Source organism: Saccopteryx leptura, chromosome 12, assembly GCF_036850995.1.
Source record: "Saccopteryx leptura isolate mSacLep1 chromosome 12, mSacLep1_pri_phased_curated, whole genome shotgun sequence".
In the NCBI taxonomy this organism is placed as follows: Eukaryota; Metazoa; Chordata; class Mammalia; order Chiroptera; family Emballonuridae; genus Saccopteryx; species Saccopteryx leptura.
Window position 1 is genome coordinate 56,745,050 of NC_089514.1, and position 23,231 is coordinate 56,768,280.

General features: G+C 40.5%; 1 protein-coding gene across 2 annotated transcripts in view; it reads right to left on the reverse strand.

The window, feature by feature from the left end:
- Positions 1–23,231, reverse strand: part of ELAPOR2 (endosome-lysosome associated apoptosis and autophagy regulator family member 2) — a 251,001-nt gene that overhangs the window by 105,748 nt on the left and 122,022 nt on the right. For both annotated transcript variants that reach the window (XM_066354085.1, XM_066354086.1), the window contains exons 2-4: positions 17,750–17,870; positions 3,452–3,647; positions 547–694 (exon numbers count right to left, since the gene is read on the reverse strand). In XM_066354085.1, the coding sequence (XP_066210182.1) occupies positions 547–694; positions 3,452–3,647; positions 17,750–17,870 (465 nt within the window). The remainder of the gene's footprint in view (positions 1–546; positions 695–3,451; positions 3,648–17,749; positions 17,871–23,231) is intronic.

The window sequence follows — 23,231 nt, forward strand, 5'->3', positions numbered from 1 at the left end:
TTAATCTCATACCAGAGCCATCAACTATCCAATCCATTAATTCCTTTATATTGTAAAAAACTTATATTGACAAAATCAGAAACATAGCCACTTCTACTTCTGAAATATTGCCCATGAATACAGTTAAATAATTCAACTATTTGAAATTGCAGAGAGAAAAAACCCTTTTTAAACAAAACTAAAATTGGTGAAGACATATTTTTAACAAATAGCATTTGCGGCTACAAAATTCACAACTTAAAATGAGTCTAGGAGAATATATTTGTCACACAAAATGTCCACACCAAATGGTCACCTAATGATAATACCAAAAGTAAAACAAACCCAATGCTACTCTATAAGGCATGATCTCAGAGGTAAAGAAACAGCATTCACCAGAAAATAAAATATTACAGAAAAGTCAAGTTTTATCTTAGTATCAAAAAGTTCAGTCAACACACACACACAAAACTGAGGAGGCACAAAGTGTAAGGGAAACAGTGAATTAAGGTAAATTTTACATGAATGTTCCTTATAAAGTAAATTTCAGAATATAAAAGGCCTTACAAAGAACTCAAAGAAGATGTTGTTGTCGACATACTGGTACTCAAAGAAGACATAACCTGACTTCTTAAGGTGCACAGCATAGATTAAAGATACAGTGCAGTCATCACGATTTGACTCTATGTAATTTCCACGAGGGATCCAAGAGGAGCTGCGGAAACAAAACCAAGAGGCATTTTCTGTCAGCATTCAGATATCTCTTCTGTTTACATGTTACGTAACTCAGATTCAGAAGTAGTAATAGCAACAAGGCACAGCAGAGAAGACCAGAAGCATTTCTGAAACTCAAAGACCACCACCGTTACTGGGAAAAGATTCATTTCTTATGGTACATAACTTCCTAAATTTTGGTGAGATCAATTTGCTATTTTTCACCAAAAATTTGATCACTAAAGAGATGATCACTAATCCTACTAGTCTTGGGGGTGGGGGCAGGAATTATTCTCTCAAACAACACTTGAAATTTTATTTATTAACAAATTACCCAGAGGAGTGTTGGTGAAAAGGTTCTCGATATGAGAGAAAAAATAGTCCTAGAAAAGCCTATTTAAAATGAACCTAGTAAATATAGATCACAGTTTCATAGTACATAATGAGGTAAAAGTCTGAAATTTTTATCTATAAAACAAGATGAAAAATTTAAGAAAATATATTTCTGAACAAAATTTGAGTTGTAAGTCTAACCATAAGTTAATTTTTAGAATCAACCAATAATGAGTTGTATGTCTAATTTGGTGGCAAAAAGAAAAAGAAAATATTCAACCACACTGCATAACAGCACAACTTAACATCCTTCTCTTCAGATTTAATTTTTTGTCTAGATTATAAGAGTGAGAGTTGGCAAATTATATTCTTTCTTTTCTTACAGAAAAAAAGAATAATCTGAATAAAAGACTGAGACTTACACATCCCAACATGACTAACTGGTACTGGACCTGCCCTTTCTCTTTAACCATCTATTAAACAAAACAAAACAAAATACATGAGCCATTTTCAGGCATTGACAATAGGCAGTGCAGGACTAAGAACAGGAAAACACATCAGGTAAAGCCCAGAGTGACTTTGGCCTCATTCCTCAGGACACTGCCCAAACAATGACACCCAGACATAGCACTCAAGCAAAGCACAGTGGTCTCATTGAGCTGAGGAGCAGAGATGAGTGCTTGGGACAGTTGAAAAAGCTGGAGTTACTAGGTATAAGAATCAGAGAAAGTAGGGGCTCAAGAAGTCCCTATGAACTTTCTCTGCAGGTCCTGGGCTTGAGGCTAGGGTGTGCAGCCTAGTAGCCACTGCAAAGTTGCAACATAATCAGAGGGGTCACTTTAATGGGAGTCACTGGAGCATCAAATCAGCCAGGGTGGCACAACCTTGATAACCTTATTGGACATCCACTTAAGATCCCAGAAATGCTACAGCTTATACAGACCATGCCCTAGAGCAGGTGTCAGAAAACTTCTCATAAAGGGCCAACGCGTAAGTATTTTTGGCTTGTAGAAAACCTGGCCTTTCTTGCAATACTTAACTTTGCTGCTGTAGCTCCAAAGCAGCCATAGACATTGCATAAATGAGGGCCTGTGTTTCAATACAATTTTATTTTCAAAACAGAGGGAGGGCCTCACCGGTAGTAGTTTACCCACTCCTGCCCTAGCATAAAGACCAAGACCTAGAACTAAGAGTGAAACCAATACAGAGGCACCCTAAAAAATAATGAAATCAGACCTGATGGGATCAAGGTGCTCTTCCAGTAAATAAACTGCCTCCTAGAACAAAATTCAGCACCCTTTACATGAAAAAAATATATCTACTTTCTCTACAACTTAATATTCACAATGTCCAAAATAAAATAAAACTTACTAAACTGGCAAAGAAATGAGAAAATATGACCCTGAATTTAGAAAAAAGACAAGTCAAAAGAAACAGACAAGTAATTAAGACAGCTCTTAAAAATACAATCAACATTAAAGATAAACACAATGAGTGAACCCTATGTACAACAAAATACTCTTCAAAAATGAGACCAAACTAAAGATCAAAATTTTAGGTAAACAAAAGCTGAAAGAATTTTTGAGCAGTGGATCTGCAGCAATAATAAAGGAATTTTACAGGCTAAGAAAATAATATTAAATGAACAGCCCGATCTATATAAAAATGAGGGAAGATAGGACAGGGAGGAGGGAGGGAAGGAAGAAACATTTCTTTTAGCATAGCTAAATAAATCCCAGCATTCTTAGCTCGTGGTAAAATGTTTGAGTTCCTGAAAAGTCAATCCTGTCAGAAGGTAGCCAGAGGCTTTAAGTTTAACAATGTGGCCCCCTGAAAGGAAATGTTACATAGTCAATGCAAGAGAATGGAAAGGGTTACAGAGCCAAGATAAACATTTTGTTTTGCTTTTTCAAAATAATTTCACACTCCTCCAGAAGCATCATAGGCAAAGCTAATGATCTCCTATAAGAGGTAAAAATTAAATGAGTTTTCCACTTCACATATTTAACCCCCCTCTCTTATAGAAGATAATCAGGTGTCTAACTGAAGGCTACACATTCTTCCTTTATGAAGAAAAGAAAGGAAATCTGAAATTATCCATTAAAAATTAGTGAGGGATTTGTAGAAATGCCACTGTCTTGAGTGTATTTATAAATATATTAATAGGAAATTAATTTGTTTTATAATAGCTTTATCACATTTTTGCATATGGTATCTACTATGTCCTGAAAACAATTATTTTAACTTCATAAAAATTGAGCTACAGTATTTGTAATGACTGATCAAAAAAAAAAGCATGATTCTTTGTAATTAGTTCATCTATAATCCCAATCAGTACCAAGATTGTCCTTGACTTCTTTCTGGAAAAGAGCAACTACTCTTCTCAGCCTTCCAAGAAGAGCCAAAGGTTCCCATGGGTTCTTACTTGTTACAGCCGTCTGGCCTGGTGTCAGAAGGGCCAACCACCGTGTCCATGAAGGTTGCAACGTTGGAAAATCCTACTGGCAATTCATCCCATTCATCAAATTTGATGCCACTGCCTAAGGAGTAGGTGCCTTCACCACACTTACTGCATACCTGGTTCTTCATTTCTAGGTACTCTCCGGAAGCACAGGAGAAAGCTGGAACACAGAAGAAGGTGTGACCCCTTATTCACCAGACTCTCCCATCAATGTCCTCCCCTTCACACTGTCACCAGAATCATTTTTATAAAGCTCTAACCATGTCACACCCTAATTAAAGCTTTCCACAGTCTCCCTTCTCACAACTTGGACTTCACAATCCAGCCAGCCCAACCTGTTTACCAGCTTTACCCCATGTCCCCGCTTTCCAACCCTAACAAAATTCCTATTGTTACCAAAGTATTTCATCCTCTTGCTTGCTGCTATGGTCTTCTTTCTCTGGAGATGCTGACCAACCCACCTACTCTATATGGAAAACTCTCATACCTAACTCAAAACAACCTTCTTTACAAAACCAGGCCATCAGTTTTGCCTCCCCCTGTGCTGCTACAATATTCTTTCCATAATGTATGCACTAAAGCAATATGTATATGCTGCTCTATGTGCATGTGTGCATGTGTGTATCTAGAGAGAGACATAGTTATAGACACAGACACAGACAGATATCAGTTGATGTGAGGCTTTGAGCTTCCAGGAAACAAGGGTCATTATTTTTGGATTCCTAATTGTAGCTGTCAAATAGTCCAAAAAAAAGGTTGATTCAGTGAAGGAGAATTAAGCATAAAGGGGATACCGAGGGCAGTGCTTCAAACGCAATAGCTGAACAAGTGTCTCCACTCTGGAACCAGCTGTCTTTTTCGATACTCACAACTCCCACTAGTCATTTCCACAACTTACATCTTATAATTGATGTCAAGTTCTCTGCTAATTCTGAGACCCATACCCAGAAGTCATGGGTGATGTAACTAATAGCTGACACAGTTACAGGAAAAAAAAGTGCTGTTGCTAAATTTTTATTCATTCAACAAATGCAAATCTGTGTCCCCTGAGTGTGAGGCTCTGTGCTCGAGGTGGTATTACTGACTGAATTGTAGAAAAAGGCTTTCTAATCCTTTAATCAGGATATTATAGAAACAGGAACAAAATAAAACCTTCAAATTATCTGATGAAAAAAACAAATCTCCCAGCACAGAGCAAAGCAGCAAAGCCTCATATTTAGGTAGATTCTCCTTTTAGAATACACTTGGAAACTAACCCAAAAGTACAACCATGCTAATTTTGAAAAACCAGAGAATTAGAGCTGAAACCCATACTCATCTACTTAACCACAAATAAATATATGGGATTTTATTTTCAGAAAAGCTTTAAGACACTATATGATAAACCTCTGCCCCTGAGAGCAAGATCCCAAAAGTAGTAAAGTATCAGAAAAAGAAAAGGTTAACGCAAAGAATATTGCATTCTGGCTACAAGGTCAAAACAAAACAAGGGACCAGATTGTACCACTTCCTAAGTCTGAGACCTTGACTGAGTTACTTCATTTCTTCAGGCCTAAGTTCTTTCCTCTGAAAAATGAGATATTCAACTACAGTATAAAGTAGTTAGCACAGTGCCTAGCATTTAATAAATGCTCACCACATACAGTTATTATCACCACCAGTGCCACCAACAGAGAAATATAGTTAGGAAATTTTTTTACTATACTTTCTAGAGTTTATAGGTCTTCTAGTAAACTGATAAATATAATATCATAAACCAAGAGCCAATATTACATTAAATCAAGAATCAGCTAACCACAGCTCACAAGTCAAATCAGGCCAACTGTCTATCTTTGTAAATAAAGTTTTATTGAAACACAATCACAACTATTCATTTACATATTTATTTTACACAGCAATGGTAGAGTTGAAGAGTTGTGACAGAGACTGCCACCAAGCTGAAAATAATTTACTTTCTGAGAAATAAAGTTGCCTTGGAAGACTGTTTAGTCTAGTGTCCAAAACAAAACTTTAGATAGGAAGTAATATTTTATGACAAGTTGTTATAAAGACTTTGGAAGCTTAATAGGAAAAGGTTGTTTGTATTGGCTCAGTGTTCACTGCCCTGTTAAAATAATTAAGAATATCCCCACCTCTTTCAGAGATGTTTCCTTGTCTAAGACCAGACTGAGAAAGTTGAAAGTGAATGTATTGAGTATGTATTACCATCAATACTTTTTATTCGCAGTAGTTGTATAAACTTGTGAACACTAATCAGTAAATATTGAACCATTGATCCTAGGGAAAATACAGGGTTAGACTCCTACAAGCCTCTAGTCAATATCTTTGTTAACAGATCAATACATAACCTTCTCTAATGTGTGTTTCAGTTAAAAAAAATCTCATTTAATATACTGTTGATTTATTAATTTTGAACTATTGGCCAAGAGCACACAACTCATGCTAGAGTGAAGCTTATTTAACATGTGTGTTTTCCTCTACAAGGTGCATACACAAGGTCTTCTTGCACTGAGAAGCACTAGCCAACACTTTGACACTATTTTAAAAGGTAAAATCACTAATTAAAAGCATAAAAGTGAAAAAACATGGCAATAAACAGATGGTAAAAAGAATACTTGTTGACAATAACAAGGAATGAAGTAAGGCAGAATGTTCAAGCTCAGCTGAGACCATATGGTCAGGTGACTCATATTTTTACTGCTTGGCAAATCTCTATAAATGACTATGAAAGTATTATATGCTGGGGGTGACAGATAAAATTTACAAATATGGGATCCATGAGTAATATGGATTGATGTATTTATAATATACTTTGAAGGAAGAAGGTATTATGCTCATTTACCAAATGATTGAGGCACAGTACATTTAAATAAATTGTTTAAAAAGATATCAAGTTAACAAGTGGCAAAGCTGATATTCACATTTAGCTCTGTCTGGTTCTAAAGCTGGCATCCCAAGATAATTCAGTTCAAGCAATTATTATAATCAATACAAAAGGGCAAACAATTCCAAATGGATTATTATATTTCACATCATTCTTCACTTCCTGTCTTGAACTGTAAAATAATATTTGTCTGCATCACAAAGCAATAACCAGTCCCCACCCTCAGATTTCTAATGGAATTTTTAATATGCCATTCCTCAAACACACACTCATGAAATATTTTAGTAAATTACTAACTTCTATAAATCACATCCTTGCCTGTAAAAGAAAAATAGTAATAATATCTATTTCAAAGTGTTATTCTGGGAATAAATAAGATATTCCACATAAAGGATTTAGCAGTGGGCCTGGCATAAAGCATACAACAAGTTGTTTGCTACAATTATTAATAATATAATTCAGGGGCCTATGATAGTAAGAATTCTGCCACTGGAGTGATGATGTTATATTCCAGAATAATTACACAATCAAAGTTAGTCAAATGAGTTTAGAACAATACAGGGAATGGAACAGTGTGACGAGTTTTATATTTTAATCATTTGCTGCCCTTCGGTCTTTATTTTCCACCCTGGAATTCAGCTCTACAGCCACAAGTCAAAGGAAGAGAAAAGGTGCACAGTCTTGTTAACCACAATTTACCCTACTAGATTATGTCAATACAGAGCTGTTTCATTTGTTAACTGTTACTTATTGATTTTAGAAGGAGAGAAAGGGAGAGACAGAGAAACTTCAATTTGTTGTTCCACTTATGTGTGCAATTTATTGGCTGGTTCCTGTATGTGTACTTACCAGCTATTGAACCCACAACCTGGGCGTAACCATCTGAGCTATCAGGCCAAGGTTATCAACACAGCACTGTTAACTTTTGGCTGTGACCAACAATGACTACCTTTTCCTTTCTTGATATCTTCTCTCTTAGCCACATCCACTTTCTACTGCAACATTGCTTTCTTGGTCTTTAGTATTTAGGTTTTTATAATCTTAGAAACTGCACTCTTTTCATTCAAATTTATTTAGAGTACAACCCTTTCAACAAAAGCAGGATGATAGACAGTTATTGTAAAAAGCTGTTATAACTGTTGTAAAAGTGACTTGACTATAATTAATTTGAACAAGTAGTCATTTCTAATATAAATACTATTTTGCTTGAACAACCTTGGAATCCTAGAGTAACTGAATTGAAGATAAACAAACTCCAAAGTTCTGATATGAGAACAGAAAGACCTTCCTGAAGGTCACAGACTACTTAATAATGGGCTCAATCTGGCATTTCATAATATATGTATTTTACCTAATCATCCAACTGCTTGAATCTAAACTTTTTCTCAGCTTCCTAACTCTTCTTTCCTGACATCTATTTTTGCTACTAATTGGTAAAGGTTGCAATACATAGGTATGAAGAATCAGATATGGAATAAAGCCTTTTATAATCATCTGTCACCAGCTAGCAAATGGCTGGGACAACAACTCTATGCCTCCATTCATTCACATTCCAGTGAGAATACCTCTTCCCTTCTCTCTCATAGGACTGCTATGGTCCAATGAGACACTGTGAAAACCACTCTGAAAGGAAAAAGTGTGATGGAAACTCAAAGCATTACTACAAGCATGTAGCCACCCAATAGAATGTACCAAATAATGGTCGCTAAGCTAAATCACTGATATGCTGATTTTCACCTATGATTTATGCCTAACTATAGTTTCACTCTGTCAGCACAAGGGCCTCCTAGTTTTGCTTTTCTTCCTCCAGACACCATATGCTTTGAAAAGTGACCATTATCAATAACATTATTCATAATTCATACATTTTCTGTTTAATTCGAAGTTATCACTGACATTTGGCTTCTAAACAGTAAACATTAATAAGTAGTAGTAAGAAAATGATTTTCTATTCACTTGTGTAATGAGAAGTTGATAAATTAGTGACCATATGTAATCTCATTATAGGTAAGTATATGTGAATCATGCTACATTACATCAATTCATTCAACAAATATTTGTTGAGTACCTAATATTTGCTAGGCAAATACCAGACACCAAGGCTACTTTAGTGAATAAGAAATAGTCCCTCCTACCATGGATCCTCTATTCCAGTCTAGACTTATTTTTTTTCAAAATATATCAAATCTACATTTTACTAAGCTACATTCACTGTAAAATTTTTTCCCAGAAGCTTGGTTTTATTATTTAGGTTTCTTTTTCTTCAATAAGATGTTATCTTTTTTTTTTTTTTTTTGCATTTTTCCAAAGTGAGAAGGGGTGTGTGTGCAGCATACAGACTTCTACCTGCGCCCAACCGAGATTCACCCAGCATGCCCACTAGAGGGCGATGCTCGGTCTATCTGGGCATTGCTCTGTTGCAACCTGAGCTGGAGGCCATGGAGCCATCCTCAGTGCCTGGGGAACTTTGCTCCAATTGAGCTTTCCTTGCAGGAGGGGAAGAGAGAGATAGAAGGAAAGGAGAGGGGGGAGGGTGGAGAAGCAGATGGGTGCTTCACCTGTGTGCCCTGGCTGAGAATCAAACCTGGGACTTCCACATGCCAGACAGATGCCGCTGAGCCAACCGGCCAGGGCCTGTTATCTTATCTTTTAACCTATATTAATAGCTACACAAAATATATTTACATACATTTTTTGAGAAAACAATTAATTAAATCAACTCCAGATTTAAGAGAAGCCACAGGTCTACATTTTTCAACTGTTTAGTTTCATTTAAATAAGATAAATAAGATTAAAACTGTACACATTAGTATTGACTATACAAGAATACTTTTACAACTATTATTATTATTTACTGCCACTAATTGCCATACAAATGGGGAAAATAATGCATAGTTTGTGGGCCTCAAAACTGATCAATTTTACCCTCATCAATCATTTAGCCAATCAATTATCATTATCACATAATTATAACTTCAACTGCTTGTCAGGTTTGTTATTATAATTCTTTCACAGAAAACAAAAGAAAGTAGAAAATGGCATCTAAGAGAACTTGAACATCATACTGAATCTCAGCTCTTCCTCCCTCAGTGCCAGCGAGAACACTTGACCACTATCTTTCAAGCTTTTATTTGTGAAATTCTTAGAGAAGAAAAAATAATTTTTCTCTCTCATTTTACAAAAGTGAAAGTAAGGCAGGAAGACTCCAAAACAGGCTCTTTCTTGCTGATGTCCTTACTCCCATTAAGGCATTCCCCCCACCCCTGCTTGGCAGAAGGGAATCCTTGTTGGCTTTAATTGGGAAGATTTTATTTATCATAAGACGGTGTTTTTCTTGTCAAAATTTGCAAGACAGCAATGCAGACTGGTTGTGAGTACAAAAACAACAACAACACATGTTGAATGTAAGGCTGGAAGAAGATACAAAGATAACACTCTAAATTCTAATCGTGGGTAGACATGGCATGTTCCTATGAAGTGGAAATATTCATGAACATTATTAAGAAGATATATTAGTATTCTACTATAATTTAGATAATTCACAAGTTATGGGATTTGAAGAATGATTTTGTCATAAAATAAATAAATCATGATGTGCAGTAACACTTAAAACTATCAGAATGAACCAAAAAAACTTTTCAGATTCTCTGGTAAAAATCTTCATAAAACAGATACCAAGTTTCCTCAACAGTGTGACCTTGGGCAACTTTTCTACAGTCACTCCGGGCAGACTCACCATCTGGATAGACTTCCATGAACCCCCCCAGGAATCTCTAGCTCATAAACAGACTCCTCGCAGTACCACAAAATCAGAAGATTTTATATGGTTAAGCTGAGAAAAATCCACTATCCTTATTTGATGTGAAAAAGAACAGCATTTTATTAAAAAAAAAATTTTGTTGATTTAAATGTATTGTATACATAGATTCAAGTGTCCCACCCAATACGTCCCCCTATCCCCATGTTCCCTCAACATCCTCCTTGCCCCGTCCCCCCAATGCCCTTCCCCCTTCCCTCTAGGACAGCATTTCTCAACCTGTGGGTCGCGACCCCAGCGGGGTCACCTAAAGCCATCGGAAAATACATAATGCATATCAGGTATTTACATTCCGAATCATAACTGTAGCAAAATTACAGTTATGAAGTAGCCACCAAAATTATTTTTTGGATTGGGGTCACCACATGAGAAACTGTATTGCGGGGTCACGGCATTAGAAAGGTTGAGAACCACTTTGCTCTAGGATTTGATTTGCTTTTCTGCTCTGTATAATGCTGTGTTATGTGTATGTATGATTTCACCAATCTCCTTCCCTTCTCCGATCCTATCCTCTCATCCTCTTTCCCTCTGTCTGCTTTCTCTCTGGTTCCTTTGATCCCACCTATGCCTCTATTCCATTCCTCAGTTCATTCACATTGTTCATTGGATTCCTCAAATGAGTGAGGTCATATGATATTTTTCTTTCTCTGCCTGGCTTATTTCACTTAACATAATAGTTTCCAGTTCCAGATGAAAAAATGTTCAACATCACTTATCATTAGAGAAATGCAAATTAAAACCACAATGAGATACCACCTAACACCAGTCAGAATGGCGCTCATTAACAAATCAACACATAATAAGTGCTGGCGAGGATGTGGAGAAAAGGGAACCCTCCTGCACTGCTGGTGGGAATGCAGACTGGTGCAGCCTCTGTGGAAAACAGTATGGAGATTCCTCAAAAAATTAAAAATGAAAAATGGGCCTTTTGACCCAACCATCCCACTTTTAGGAATATACCCCAAGAATACCACATCACTGATTCAAAAGGAGAAATGCACCTCCATGTTTATGGCAGCATTGTTCACAATAGCCAAGATCTGGAAACAGCCCAAGTGTCTGTCAGCAGATGAGTGGATTAAAAAGTTGTGGCACATATATACAATGGAATACTATGGGACCATGAAAAAGAAGGAAATCTTATCTTTTGCAACAAGAACAGCATTTTAAAAAACTCTTCTTTCAGTCAAAAGACTTAAGTTCTAGTTCCATCAGTGCTGCTTAGCCACATGAGATAACACACACGCTGCTGTGTAAATGCTGAGGTTGCACAATAAAATTATTAGAACCTAATTCTTAAGGTGACCAATCGTCCTCCTTTAGGGAGGACAGTCCTTCTTTTGTAAGTTCCATCCTCCCTCGAAAAGTGTACTCCTACATGTCCTCCTTTTTGATATTGGAAGACTAATTTGTAAATGTCCGTCCGTATTCAATCGATGCAGAGTCAATCCATTGCATGTGATGTGATGTATTTGTATTTGACACGACGATTCATCAAGGTTGGCTCAGTGGTAGAGCGTCGGCCTGGCATGCAGGAGTCCCGGGTTTGATTTCCAGCCAGGGCACACAGGAGAAGCACCCATCTGCTTTTCCATCCCTCCCCCTCTCCTTCCCCTCTGTCTCTCTCTTCCCCTCCCGTAGTCAAGGCTTCACTGGAGCAAAGTTTGCCCAGGCGCTGAGGATGGCTCTGTGGCCTCTGCCTCAGGCGCTAGATTGGCTCTGGTCGCAACAGAGCAACATCCCAGATGGGCAGAGCATCGCCCCCTGGTGGGCATGCCAGGTGGATCCCGATCGGGCGCATGCAGGAGTCTGTCTGACTGCCTCCCTGTTTCCAGCTTCAGAAAAATACAAAGAAAAAAAAAAAGTCTCAGTACAGTGTGGTGAGACACGATTATGAGATACATGAGCTCCACACAGGAGACCTCAAGAGAACTCATGACATACTGAACGCGCAAATGGCTTTGTGTACTTCTTACTGAAACACAACATGGCACTAACAACATTGTAGACTCATGATTATTTCTTTCTCAGTGAATATTCAATCATAGACAGGTAAGCACAATTCACGCAAAATTCAATATGAAGGATATTTCTTGTTCAGATATTTTCAATATACTGTTACAAGATGATACATTGACAAAAAATATTCATTCAATGGAAAAGTACTCATTTAGATAATATTATCTAAATGAGTACTTTTTTCTTACAATTATTAAAAATAGGCATGTAAGCATAATTATAATATAAAATTACAAATGTTTTATTATGTATTTATCATATTATAGTGTATTATTGTTGCAATGAATAATGTGTTTCTTTTATTTATGATATTGTTCTCTTCAATTTATTTTTGTCCTCCTTCTCATTGTAAAAAAGTTGGTCACCTTAGAATTCTTAAAGCCCAGCTCTATCAATAACAGTCTTTAATTTTTTGTTCAGACTTGGAGATGAAGTGGTGGGTCATAAGGATTTAAATTTTGTAAAGTTCTTGGACAAAGAAGAAAAAAATTTCACCTCACATTTTACAAAAATGAAATCAAGACAGGAGACATACAAAAGATATATTAATACAAACCAGTTCTGGCTCATGTTTTCTAGTTCACTGTTCTCTGAAAAGAATAGTTAGTGGAAGTATTGCCTCTATATCTCTGATAATGAATTCTCAAATCTAACACCATCTGCAATGAATGGGTAGGAGTGCCTGTTCTATCAGGTAGGACTTTCCATCAGCACTGTGCTCCCTAGAGAGAACTGACCAGCCAGACAGATCTCCCCACCCCACTCCACCCTACTTTAAAAAATCACCGACTTTGTTTCCTGGCAGGAAAACTGATAAGCAATATCTAACTAAGGTGGTTTTCACCTTTTCAAATAATATAAATGTATGTATTTCACTGTAGCTGCCGGACTTCAGTGTTTGATGGGAAAGGAGACTAACTCCAGTTCATGGGGCACGAATGACAAAAGGTACAACAGTGACGGTCAGGGGAAGGAAACTGGTCACAGTATTTGATGAAGTCACCAGTGAGGACAGAACAATACATCTGTGAAATCAGTTTTCTCAGCTTTCAATTAGGTCCTAACACTGATTCCTAACCTCCTGAACTCTTCCTCTCAGAAAATGTCCGTCACCCTCTACCTCCTGCTAGGCGTCCTGCAGTTCTCAGGGCTGAGTTCTCTCACCTCCTCATAGACTGCTGTTTTTGGAGGAGCTCTCTCAAGCATAGCTCTCACCAAACACTACAACTGAGGTAAAGCCTGATTTTGAGCTGTTCTTTTAACAGTCTCATTTGTCCTGGCCTTTCACCCACTGCTCGTGTGTTGCTGAGCAGGTTTAACTCCAACACTCTTCACACATGGAACTTGATGCACTGACATTCCGAACTAAGCATATTGAGGACAAAGTGTTTCTGTCCTTTTATACCTAGAATTAAATTTTACAAATCTTTGTTTCACTTACAGAAAAGAAAAACTAAAAATAGTTTCTAATTTGATGACACCAAAATAATTTTTTTTTACAGAGACAGAGAGAGTCAGAGAGAGGGATAGACAGGGATAGACAGACAGGAACAGAGAGATGAGAAGCATCAATTACCAGTTTTTCATTGCAACACCTTAGTTGTTCATTGATTGCTTTCTCATATGTGCCTTGACCACGGGCCTTCAGCAGACCAAATAACCCCTTGCTCGAGCCAGCGACCTTGGGTCCAAGCTGGTGAGCTTTGCTCAAACTAGATGAGCCCATGTTCAAGCTGGAAACCTCGGGGTCTCAAACCTGGGTCCCAGTACAACGCTCTATCCACTGCACCACCACCTGGTCAGGCGACACCAAAAATATTCAATCAACAAATATACCAGTTTCGGACCTTTCTCAGGAGCCATGAGAGGATTATAGTTCCTCTTGTCTTGGAAAGAATAAAATAAGACTCTTGAAAAAATATCAAGGCCCTGGCCAGTTGGCTCAGCGGTAGAGCGTCAGCCTGGCGTGAGGGGGACCTGGGTTCGATTCCCGGCCAGGGCACATAGGAGAAGCACCCATTTGCTTCTCCACACACCCCCTCCTTCCTCTTTGTCTCTCTCTTCCCCTCCCACAGCCAGGGCTCCATTGGAGCAAAGATGACCCGGGCGCTGGGGATGGCTCCTTGGCCTCTGCCCCAGGCACTAGAGTGGCTCTGGTCGCGGCAGAGCGACGCCCCTGAGGGGCAGAGCATTGCCCCCTGGTGGGCAGAGCATCGCCCCTGGTGGGCGTGCCAGGTGGACCCCGGTCGGGTGCACGCAGGAGTCTGTCTGACTGTCTCTCCCCGTTTCCAGCTTCAGAAAAATACAAAATATATATATATATATATCAATATTTTTCTGTCCTGGCCAGTTGGCTCAGCGGCAGAGTGTCAAACCGGTGTGTGAAAGTACCAGGTTCGATTCCTAGTCAGGCCACACAGAAGAAGCGACCATCTGCTTCTCCACCTTTCTCCCTCTCCTACTCTATCTCTTCCCCTCCCTCAGCCATGGCTTGAATTGTTTGAGTAAGTTGACCCCGGAAGTTTGAGTAAGTTGAGTAAGTTGAGGAAGGCTGCATGGCCTGGCCTCAGGTGCTAAAATAACCCAGTTGCCAAGCAACAGAACAACACCCCAGATGGGCAGAGCATTGACCCATAGAGGGCTTGCCCGTGGATCTCCAGTGGATCCCAGTCAGGGCATATGTGGGAGTCTGTTGTCTCTCTACCTCCATGCCTCTCCACCTCTTAATAAAAAAAATATATCATAAAGCCATATCCAGCAGTGGCGCAGTGGATAGAGCATCGGCCTGGGATGCTGAGGACCCAGGTTCGAGACTCCGAGGTCACTGGCTAGAGCACAGGCTCACCAGCTTGAGTGTGGAGTCACTGGCTTGAGTGTGAGATCGTAACCATGACCCCATGGTTGCTAGCTTGGGCCCAAAAGTCACTGGCTTGAGCCCAAGGTTGCTGGCTTCATCAAGGGGTCACTGGCTTCACTATAGCCCCTGGGTCAGGGCACATATGAGAAAGCAATCAGTGAACAACTAAGGTGCCACAATGAAGAACTGATGCCAATAAATTTAATCAGTGGTATGCTGGTAAATGTTTAATAACCAGCCCCAAAGGGAATAGAGGCCCTGATTTGTAGTGCTTGCCAAGTTTCATGGTATAAAATACTCCACCATGACCCACTTCAAACTATCAGCCTTCAAAAGCCAGTGCTAGCCAGCACCATCACATCACTTAGATATGGAGTAGTATTCCTAATGGTTAGTTGTCCCCCTCAATAGGATTGTTTACAAGGGAATCCAGGAATTAGCTCACAAGTAAAAAGTAAATATAAATAAACGTTATGCAAGCTTTCTACGAAGATGACTGAGCAGTTACAATGAGCTAAGACCACAGGTGTTATTCACAGTCCTTCCTCACAGGGCTGACCGTCTCTGTGCAGCAGGGGCTGCACATGCCTACGACTCATAGCATCCTCTAGGCTGACGCCACTATTCTCTCAGAGTCTTGCCAGACTAAACTCTTCACATGAATAAGGGTTCTCAGGACCTCTTTGTATTTATTTAATAATACAAAGAAATAATGGTTTTCTTCCCTAATTTCCTCATAAGACTATTGTGTCTTCCCATCTCCCTTCTTTCAGTAAACCCACTACCCATGCTAATAGTCCTCCAGCCAGGGACAGAGACATATTCTCCATGAAAAGGAAGGAATTAACTCTTTAATCATCTGCCTCTCTGCTCTTTCATTTCGGAACAGAACTAAGCTTTTAGGAATATCATTTGGAAGACTATAGGAAACCCAAATTATCATACCTCTTTGTCTTACTTCCAGCTTTGAACTCCAGTCTAGCCCTAGACTACTTCACGGCAGAAACCTGTGACTCACCAAACAAAAGGATTAAAAAAGAGCAGCATTTATAAGTAAAAATAAATGTAATGACATATTTCTCTGTTAATCCATAATGTTGCACTTCAAAGCTGCTGAATTGCTAAAAGACAAGCTATTAAATGTGATAGTCACCAACCTCTATAGATTACACTAAAAGGAAAATAACATTTTTTCTATTGCTAAAAACAAGGAATTCATTGTTAGATGAAAGAGTTCTGTGGGTGGATGTTGGTGATAAGAGTTCTGTAAATGGATATTGGTAAATGTACTTAATGCCACTGAACTGTACATTTAAAGATGGTTAAGATGGTAAATTTATTTTTTATTTATTTATTATTAGTATTTTTTTTAATTTTTTTTTTTTTAGTGAGAGACACACACATACAGAGACAGAGGGGCAGGCAGGGATAGACAGTAAGGGAGAGAGATGAGAAGCATCAACTTGTTGCAGCACCTTAGTTGTTCACTGATTGCTCATATGAGACTTGACAGGGAGACTTCAGCTGAGCCACTAACCCCTTTCTCAAGCCAGCAACCTTTGGGCCCAAGCCAGTGACCATGGGGTCATGTTTATGATCCCATGCTCACACCAGTGATCTCAGGGTTTTGAACCTGGGTCCTCCAGCATCCCAAGTTGATACTCTGTCCACTGTACCACTGCCTGGTCAGACATAAGATGCTAAATTTTATTTTACCAAAAATATAAAAACTTTTTAGAAACTTAAATTAAAAACAAAAGTTTATTAAAGAGTAATTCTGCCATTCCAACCTCCAGAATTTCAAGTAAACAGTACACCATTTGTCTACATCCTCGTTAACAAATAAGTCAGAGAAAGACAAACACCATATGATTTCACTTGTATGTGGAATCTAAAAACCAAAAAATAAATAAACAAGACAAAATAGAAAAGACTCATAGATACAGAGAACAGACTGATGGCTGCCAGAGGGAAAAGTAGGAGGATGGGTGGAAAAAGTGAAGGGGAAGAAGAGGCACAGACTTCCAGTTATAAAATACGTAAGTTCCAGAGCTGCAAGTACAACACAGGGAATACAGTCAGTGATACTGTAATAACTTTGTATGGCAACAGATGGTTATCAAACCATGGTGATCACATCAGAGGATATATATATATATAATCACTAATATTATATATCTGAAACTAATATAGGATGGTATTTCAACTGTACTTTATTTAAAAAAAGAAAAAGTACACCAAATATTTTATAAGGGAATCTGTTTATTTTTTTTAAATTTTCAATTATTAATTTTAGAGAGGAGAGAGAGTGAGAGTGAGAGAGAGAAAGGAGAAGGAGCAAGAAACATCAACTCCCATATGTGCCTTGACCAGGCAAGCCCAGGGTTTTGAACTGGTGACCTCAGCATTCCAGGTCAATGCTTTATCCACTGTGCCACCACAGGTCAGGCAAAGTACACCATATTTTTAAAATATTCATATATTTATATAATATTGTCTGCCTTGTTATAGATCTCAGACATAGGGGCACCAAGCATTGAAAAAGGATGTTTTTGCTCTGCTAGACATTAATGCTACATGTTTGTTTTTCCAAAGGTCTCCTATTCATTATAATTAACTTCATGGGCTAATGTGAAGGGGGAATGGTTCAATCAGGAAGACAAATGGCCTGAAGGTCCAACGTACTGCATTCTTTGCCTCTCACTGGGTCTGGCAGGCCGGAGCAGTCTGCTGCAGAATTCGGAATGGCAACTCTCCACCTGGAGCCACTGCTACCACACTCCGTATATTCAAAGTGGTAGTCTTTCTGCAAACAATCACAAAAAAAGCTTTTGTTAGCACCAGTTTGAAAGGGACCACTGTGCTTTCTCCATCACCTCCAAACCTGCCTGCAAAGCCAGATTCCAAACTTTACTTTCTGGTTGATTCCCCCACTCAAGGCACACCAAGTAGTATTTTTAATCAAAAATTTATCGTGCCAGGCACTATTAGGTGTAAGGTCGGTGGATAGAGGGATGGTCACGTGGGTAACTCAGACCCGCCCACTTTGGCTAGGACCGCCCACAATCAAGCCCTCCAAAGGAAGCTTCCCAGGAACCATTTGGAAAGAAGCGATCATCTGCCAGCCAGTGAAATTTCACCACGTCATAGTAGCTCCACTTCCCTAGAGGGACCCTTTAAATATCTCTCACTCGGTTTAATCCGTGCAACTTCTCTGGCCTCCATCTTTCCTCGGGGCCAGGGAACCTTGCCGGGCGGGGTGTGCACTCTGTACTCAATAAAGCCATCTGCTATTCCACACTTTGCGGCTCCGGCCCCGTTCCTTCCTTCTCGGCAGGGAAAAATACCTTACATTTTTGGTGCCGAAACCCGGGAAGGAGTTAGAAGTCCACAAGGACTGCTCCTTTTTTCTCCTCTCCGAGAAACAACCAGGAGAAAGTACCAGGATCTCCGATCTCCAACCCACTTCGGCGCACGGTGCGGTAAGTCCCCTGCCTCCAGCCTTCCACTCAGTTCTTTCCGAGACTCCCTGTCCGAAACCGTAGCTACGTCAGGGAAGTCTTTTCCGTCTGTCCGTCCAAGTGAGCATGTGCTTGTGGAGACCTCCCCAAGCACACCCACTTTCATCCGTGGCTGGACCTTGAGTTTTTAGGACGCTAATACTCAAGTCTGACCACTCCGAGAACTGAGCGCGACTGTGAGGGCACAGAAATTTCCCTCCCTAAGGAAGAAGAAACTGTTCTTCTTCTCCGCTATGGCCAGGCCACAGAACCCACTCAATTAGCCTCCTGAAGGGACTTTCGGTGTTAACACCCTCACCAATTTAACTATTGCCGAAAAAGCTGGGATCTGATTGGAGATCTCTTACATTCACGGCTCCTAATTATTTGCACACCTGTCCTTAATCTCTGTGCTGCCTGTTCCACCGCACAGGCCTTTTTCTGGCCAGAGAAACCTCACCTAAAACCTCTACTCCTAATCTTTCCTTCTCCGTGGACTCCCAACTCTCTTTCCCTCCTGCCTGACCCCCGGGGGCGCCTCTCTCCCTCACTCTTTCTCTTTCTCCCTCTCTCGGGACTTTTCTCTGGTCCCTCTGCGGACCTCTCTTTCCTCTGAGAGCCTCCTCCTCTCCCTTCGCAAAAACCCGTTTCTTATTCGCCATCTACTACCATCTCTTTCTCCTCCCCTGCTGGCCAGGGGCCCCTCCCTTCACTGTGTTCTCTAGTCCCGCCTCCATAAGGCCTTTCTCAGCCTGGCATTGGCTCTTACACCGGTTTTCAGGACATCCAACCCCAATTTTCTTACAGGAAGTTCCTGCCCTGTCCTGCCTTTGGCTCCAGCATTTTTCCTGCGGGATCTGGGTGCCGGGCTCCGCATGAGCCCTCCTCCTCTTATTCCCAATCCCCCAAACCCCTATCCAGAACCTGTGAACATGGCATTTAAAGTTTTCAATGGTCCCAATTAGTAGAAACAGGCCTGTTCGCCAGGCCCCCATGCAGCAGAAGGTAACGCTCCAAACCCCGACTCTTGTGGCAACCCTGAGACCAGCAGAGCTATCAGCAGCTTGTTTTAAGTGTGACAAGCAGGACCACTGGTCCTGGCAGGGCCCCTGCCAGTGGCTGCCCACTGAGCCCTGCCCTGACTGCAAGCAGCCCAGTCACTGGCAGAGTGATTGCCCCTTTGAGCAACAGGTTTTTTCCTCAGCACCTCTATGTGGAGGACAAGCCGCCCAAATGGAAAGCCAATCCAGCCAGGTGGGTGCATCACTTGAACTCCTAGCCTAGGACACGGCCTGGACTTGGAGAACCCAGGGTTCTGCAACAAGTGGGTAAGTCAGTCCACCTCATTTCTTGTGGACATGGGGGCTGCCTTCTCTGTTTTGCCATCACATTCTGGACCTCTAGTTCCCTCACAGGTTTCGGTTATGGGAATGGATGGGACCCTCTTCTTTTCCCCTTTTTACGCCACTCCTGACATGCAGTTCTGCCTCAAGCTTGCCTCCTTACAGGACCACTGGCAGTCGGAACCACTGGACTTCATCCATCTCCAGCTCACCAAAAGGCTAGACCCTGCAAATTCCCCTATTACTCCTCTTTCTTTTTTTTTAAATCCTTACAGGACCGCATCTGTGAAGTTTCTCCAGTCACGGCCACACAAATATTCCTCCTAACATTCCTCCAATCCACCACCTTCCGATCTCCCCCTCCCTACGATGCCCCTATTCAGCAGGAAGTAGCCAGATGAATAAACGGCGCCACTTTTTCTATTTAACACAAAAGGTCAGAATGTAAGGTCGGTGGATAGAGGGATGGTCACGTGGGTAACTCAGACCCACCCACTTTGGCTAGGACCGCCCACAATCAAGCCCTCCAAAGGAAGCTTCCCAGGAACCATTTGGAAAGAAGCGATCATCTGCCAGCCAGTGAAATTTCACCACATCATAGTAGCTCCACTTCCCTAGAGGGACCCTTTAAATATCTCTCATGCGGTTTAATCCATGCAACTTCTCTGGCCTCCATCTTTCCTCGGGGCCAGGGAACCTTGCCGGGCGGGGTGTGCGCTCTATACTCAATAAAGCCGTCTGCTATTCCACACTTTGCGGCTCCAGGGGTTCCTTCCTTCTCGGCAGGGAAAAATACCTTACATTAGGCACTGAGGATATGATGAAGGAAAAGACAGGCAATGCTCTCAAGTTGTATCCATTGACCTTTGGTCTCACCCACCCCAAAACGGCTACCGCACATTTCCCTATTATTTTTGAAGACTTTTAGAGCTCTAAATAATTGATAGATAGATGAGCAAAATGACTATGGAAAACTGAATGCTATCACTGTCTCAAGTTTTTCAAAGAAAGAAGAGAACCAGTCCTATAGACCTAATTCTCGCTCTGTTTAAAATTTAACAGAGGTGTAATAATCATCCAAGTGCTAGTAAAAGACAACCTGTTTTTGGCCCTGGCCGGTTGGCTCAGTGGTAGAGCGTCGGCCTGGCGTGCAGAGGTCCTGGGTTCGATTCCCGGCCAGGGCACACAGGAGAGGCGCCCATCTGCCTCTCCACCCCTCCCCCTCTCCTTCCTCTCTGTCTCTCTCTTCCCCTCCCGCAGCGAGGCTCCATTGGAGCAAAGATGGCCCAGGCACTGGGGATGGCTACTTGGCCTCTGCCCCAGGTGCTAGAGTGGGTCTGGTCGCGGCAGAGCATCGCCCCCTGGTGGGCGTGCCGGGTGGATCCCGGTCGGGCGCATGCGGGAGTCTGTCTGACTGTCTCTCCCCGTTTCCAGCTTCAGAAAAATACAAAAACAAAAAAAAGACAACCTGTTTTTTAAGCAGCCCTCCCAGGCTCAATACACAAGCAACACAGTGGCTGCAATCAATCCCAGACTCTACAATAAACATTTATAACAATTGCCAAATTAAGACCAACCCACTTGTCTCTGGCCTTTGGTTGCTTTGAAATTTTCGCAGTATCCTTCATTGTTCAGAGAACATTATACATGTGAGGTGCATAAATTTAAAGGAACAAGGACAAAATGCCCCTGGAGCATTTGAAGAATGAGAGAAGGTATAAGTCCTCTCCAAAATATTTTCACTCAATATCCTATTGATTTAGTTCAATCTCTTGGGTGTTTCTAGTCTGCTTCATCCATTCTGTATGCCTAACTACTGTATCAATGACAGGAGAGAACAGAAATGTCAAGTCATCACCACTCAGGAAACCATGTGTCAGAGGTGGGAAGGTTTCTGGGCGTGTGCATCTAACCACATGGCAAGAACACCAGTTAAGAAACGGGTTCTGAAATCAGAAAGATCTGAATTTGAATTCACATTCCACTCCTCCACATTCAACCTGTAGGGTCCTGGGCAAGTCACTTACCTCTCAAAGCATCCATTTTTTCATTAATAAAACTAGAATAATAATATTTTCTATCTTGTATGGTTGTTGGGGAAATTGAGATAATGTATGCAAAATATCAGGCATGTTAGGCTGCACTGAGTTAGCATTTGATTAATGAGAGAATTATTTTCCTTATTTGTGACAACAGGGATAGAGAAGATACATAGAGAAAGGAGCTAGGGGTGATATGGTAAGGCACAAACCACCTGTGTTTCTGTTTTTCCTGCTTCAATTTCTGCATATACCTAAGATGAAATGAGAAGCGATTGTAAATTAGAGAAGGTGGGATTATCAGGCTGGAAGTAAAGGTCTTTATGCTGCACTCATACTCTCCCCCAGCAGTCAAATTTAGTATATCTTTCAGACAATCATCTCTGACTATTATTATTCTACTCAAATTTTTAACAAAATTTGGCAACAGATAATGAGATTATGTCTTTTAATAAGTGCCTGGATCTCAAGTATGCTTTATTTTCAATTATAGGCAAATGAACATACCTAAAACAATCAATAAAAGCAGTCAAATGGGAAAGGCTTTCTATAGGGAAAAGTGAGAAGAGGAAGAGAAGGAAGGAAAGAAGGGAGGAAAACAATAGAAGTTCACTGAATTTAACTACCTACAAATGTTGGACACAAATCATCAAAAGTCATAAACTAAAGTAAAAGGTAAACAACAAAACAGCCTGGTGAAGAGGTAAAGTAAAACAAAGGTTAATTTACTTAAGAATACTGGGTTTCTAAAAATCATCAAGGAAAAGGCCAAAAAATCATTTGGAAATATAGTCAAAGAACACAAGCAATTCATTAAATAACAATGCAAGGCCCTGAAGGTGGCTCAGTGGATACAGCAGCAGCCCGGCATATGGACATCTCAGTTTTGATTCCCAGTAAGGGCACACAGGAGAAGCGAGCATTTGCTTCTCCCCACCCTCTGTCTCCCTTCTCTCCCTCTTTCCCTCCTGCAGCCAGTAGCTCAACTGGTTCAAGCGTGGCCCCAGACACTGAAGATAGCTCCATTGGAGTACATCAGTCTCAGGAGCAAAAAATAGCATGGTACTCAAGCATTGGCTGCACATGGGGTTGCCAGGTGGATCCCAGCAGGAGTCTGCCTCACTATCTTCCCACCTCTCACCAAATAAAATAAAATAAAATAAAATAAAATAAAATAAAATAAAATGAACAATACAAATGATCAAGCAATGTACAAAAAATGTTAAACCTTGTCAAAGAAATACAAATAATAGTGCTCATGAAATTGGTACCTCTAAAATACTTT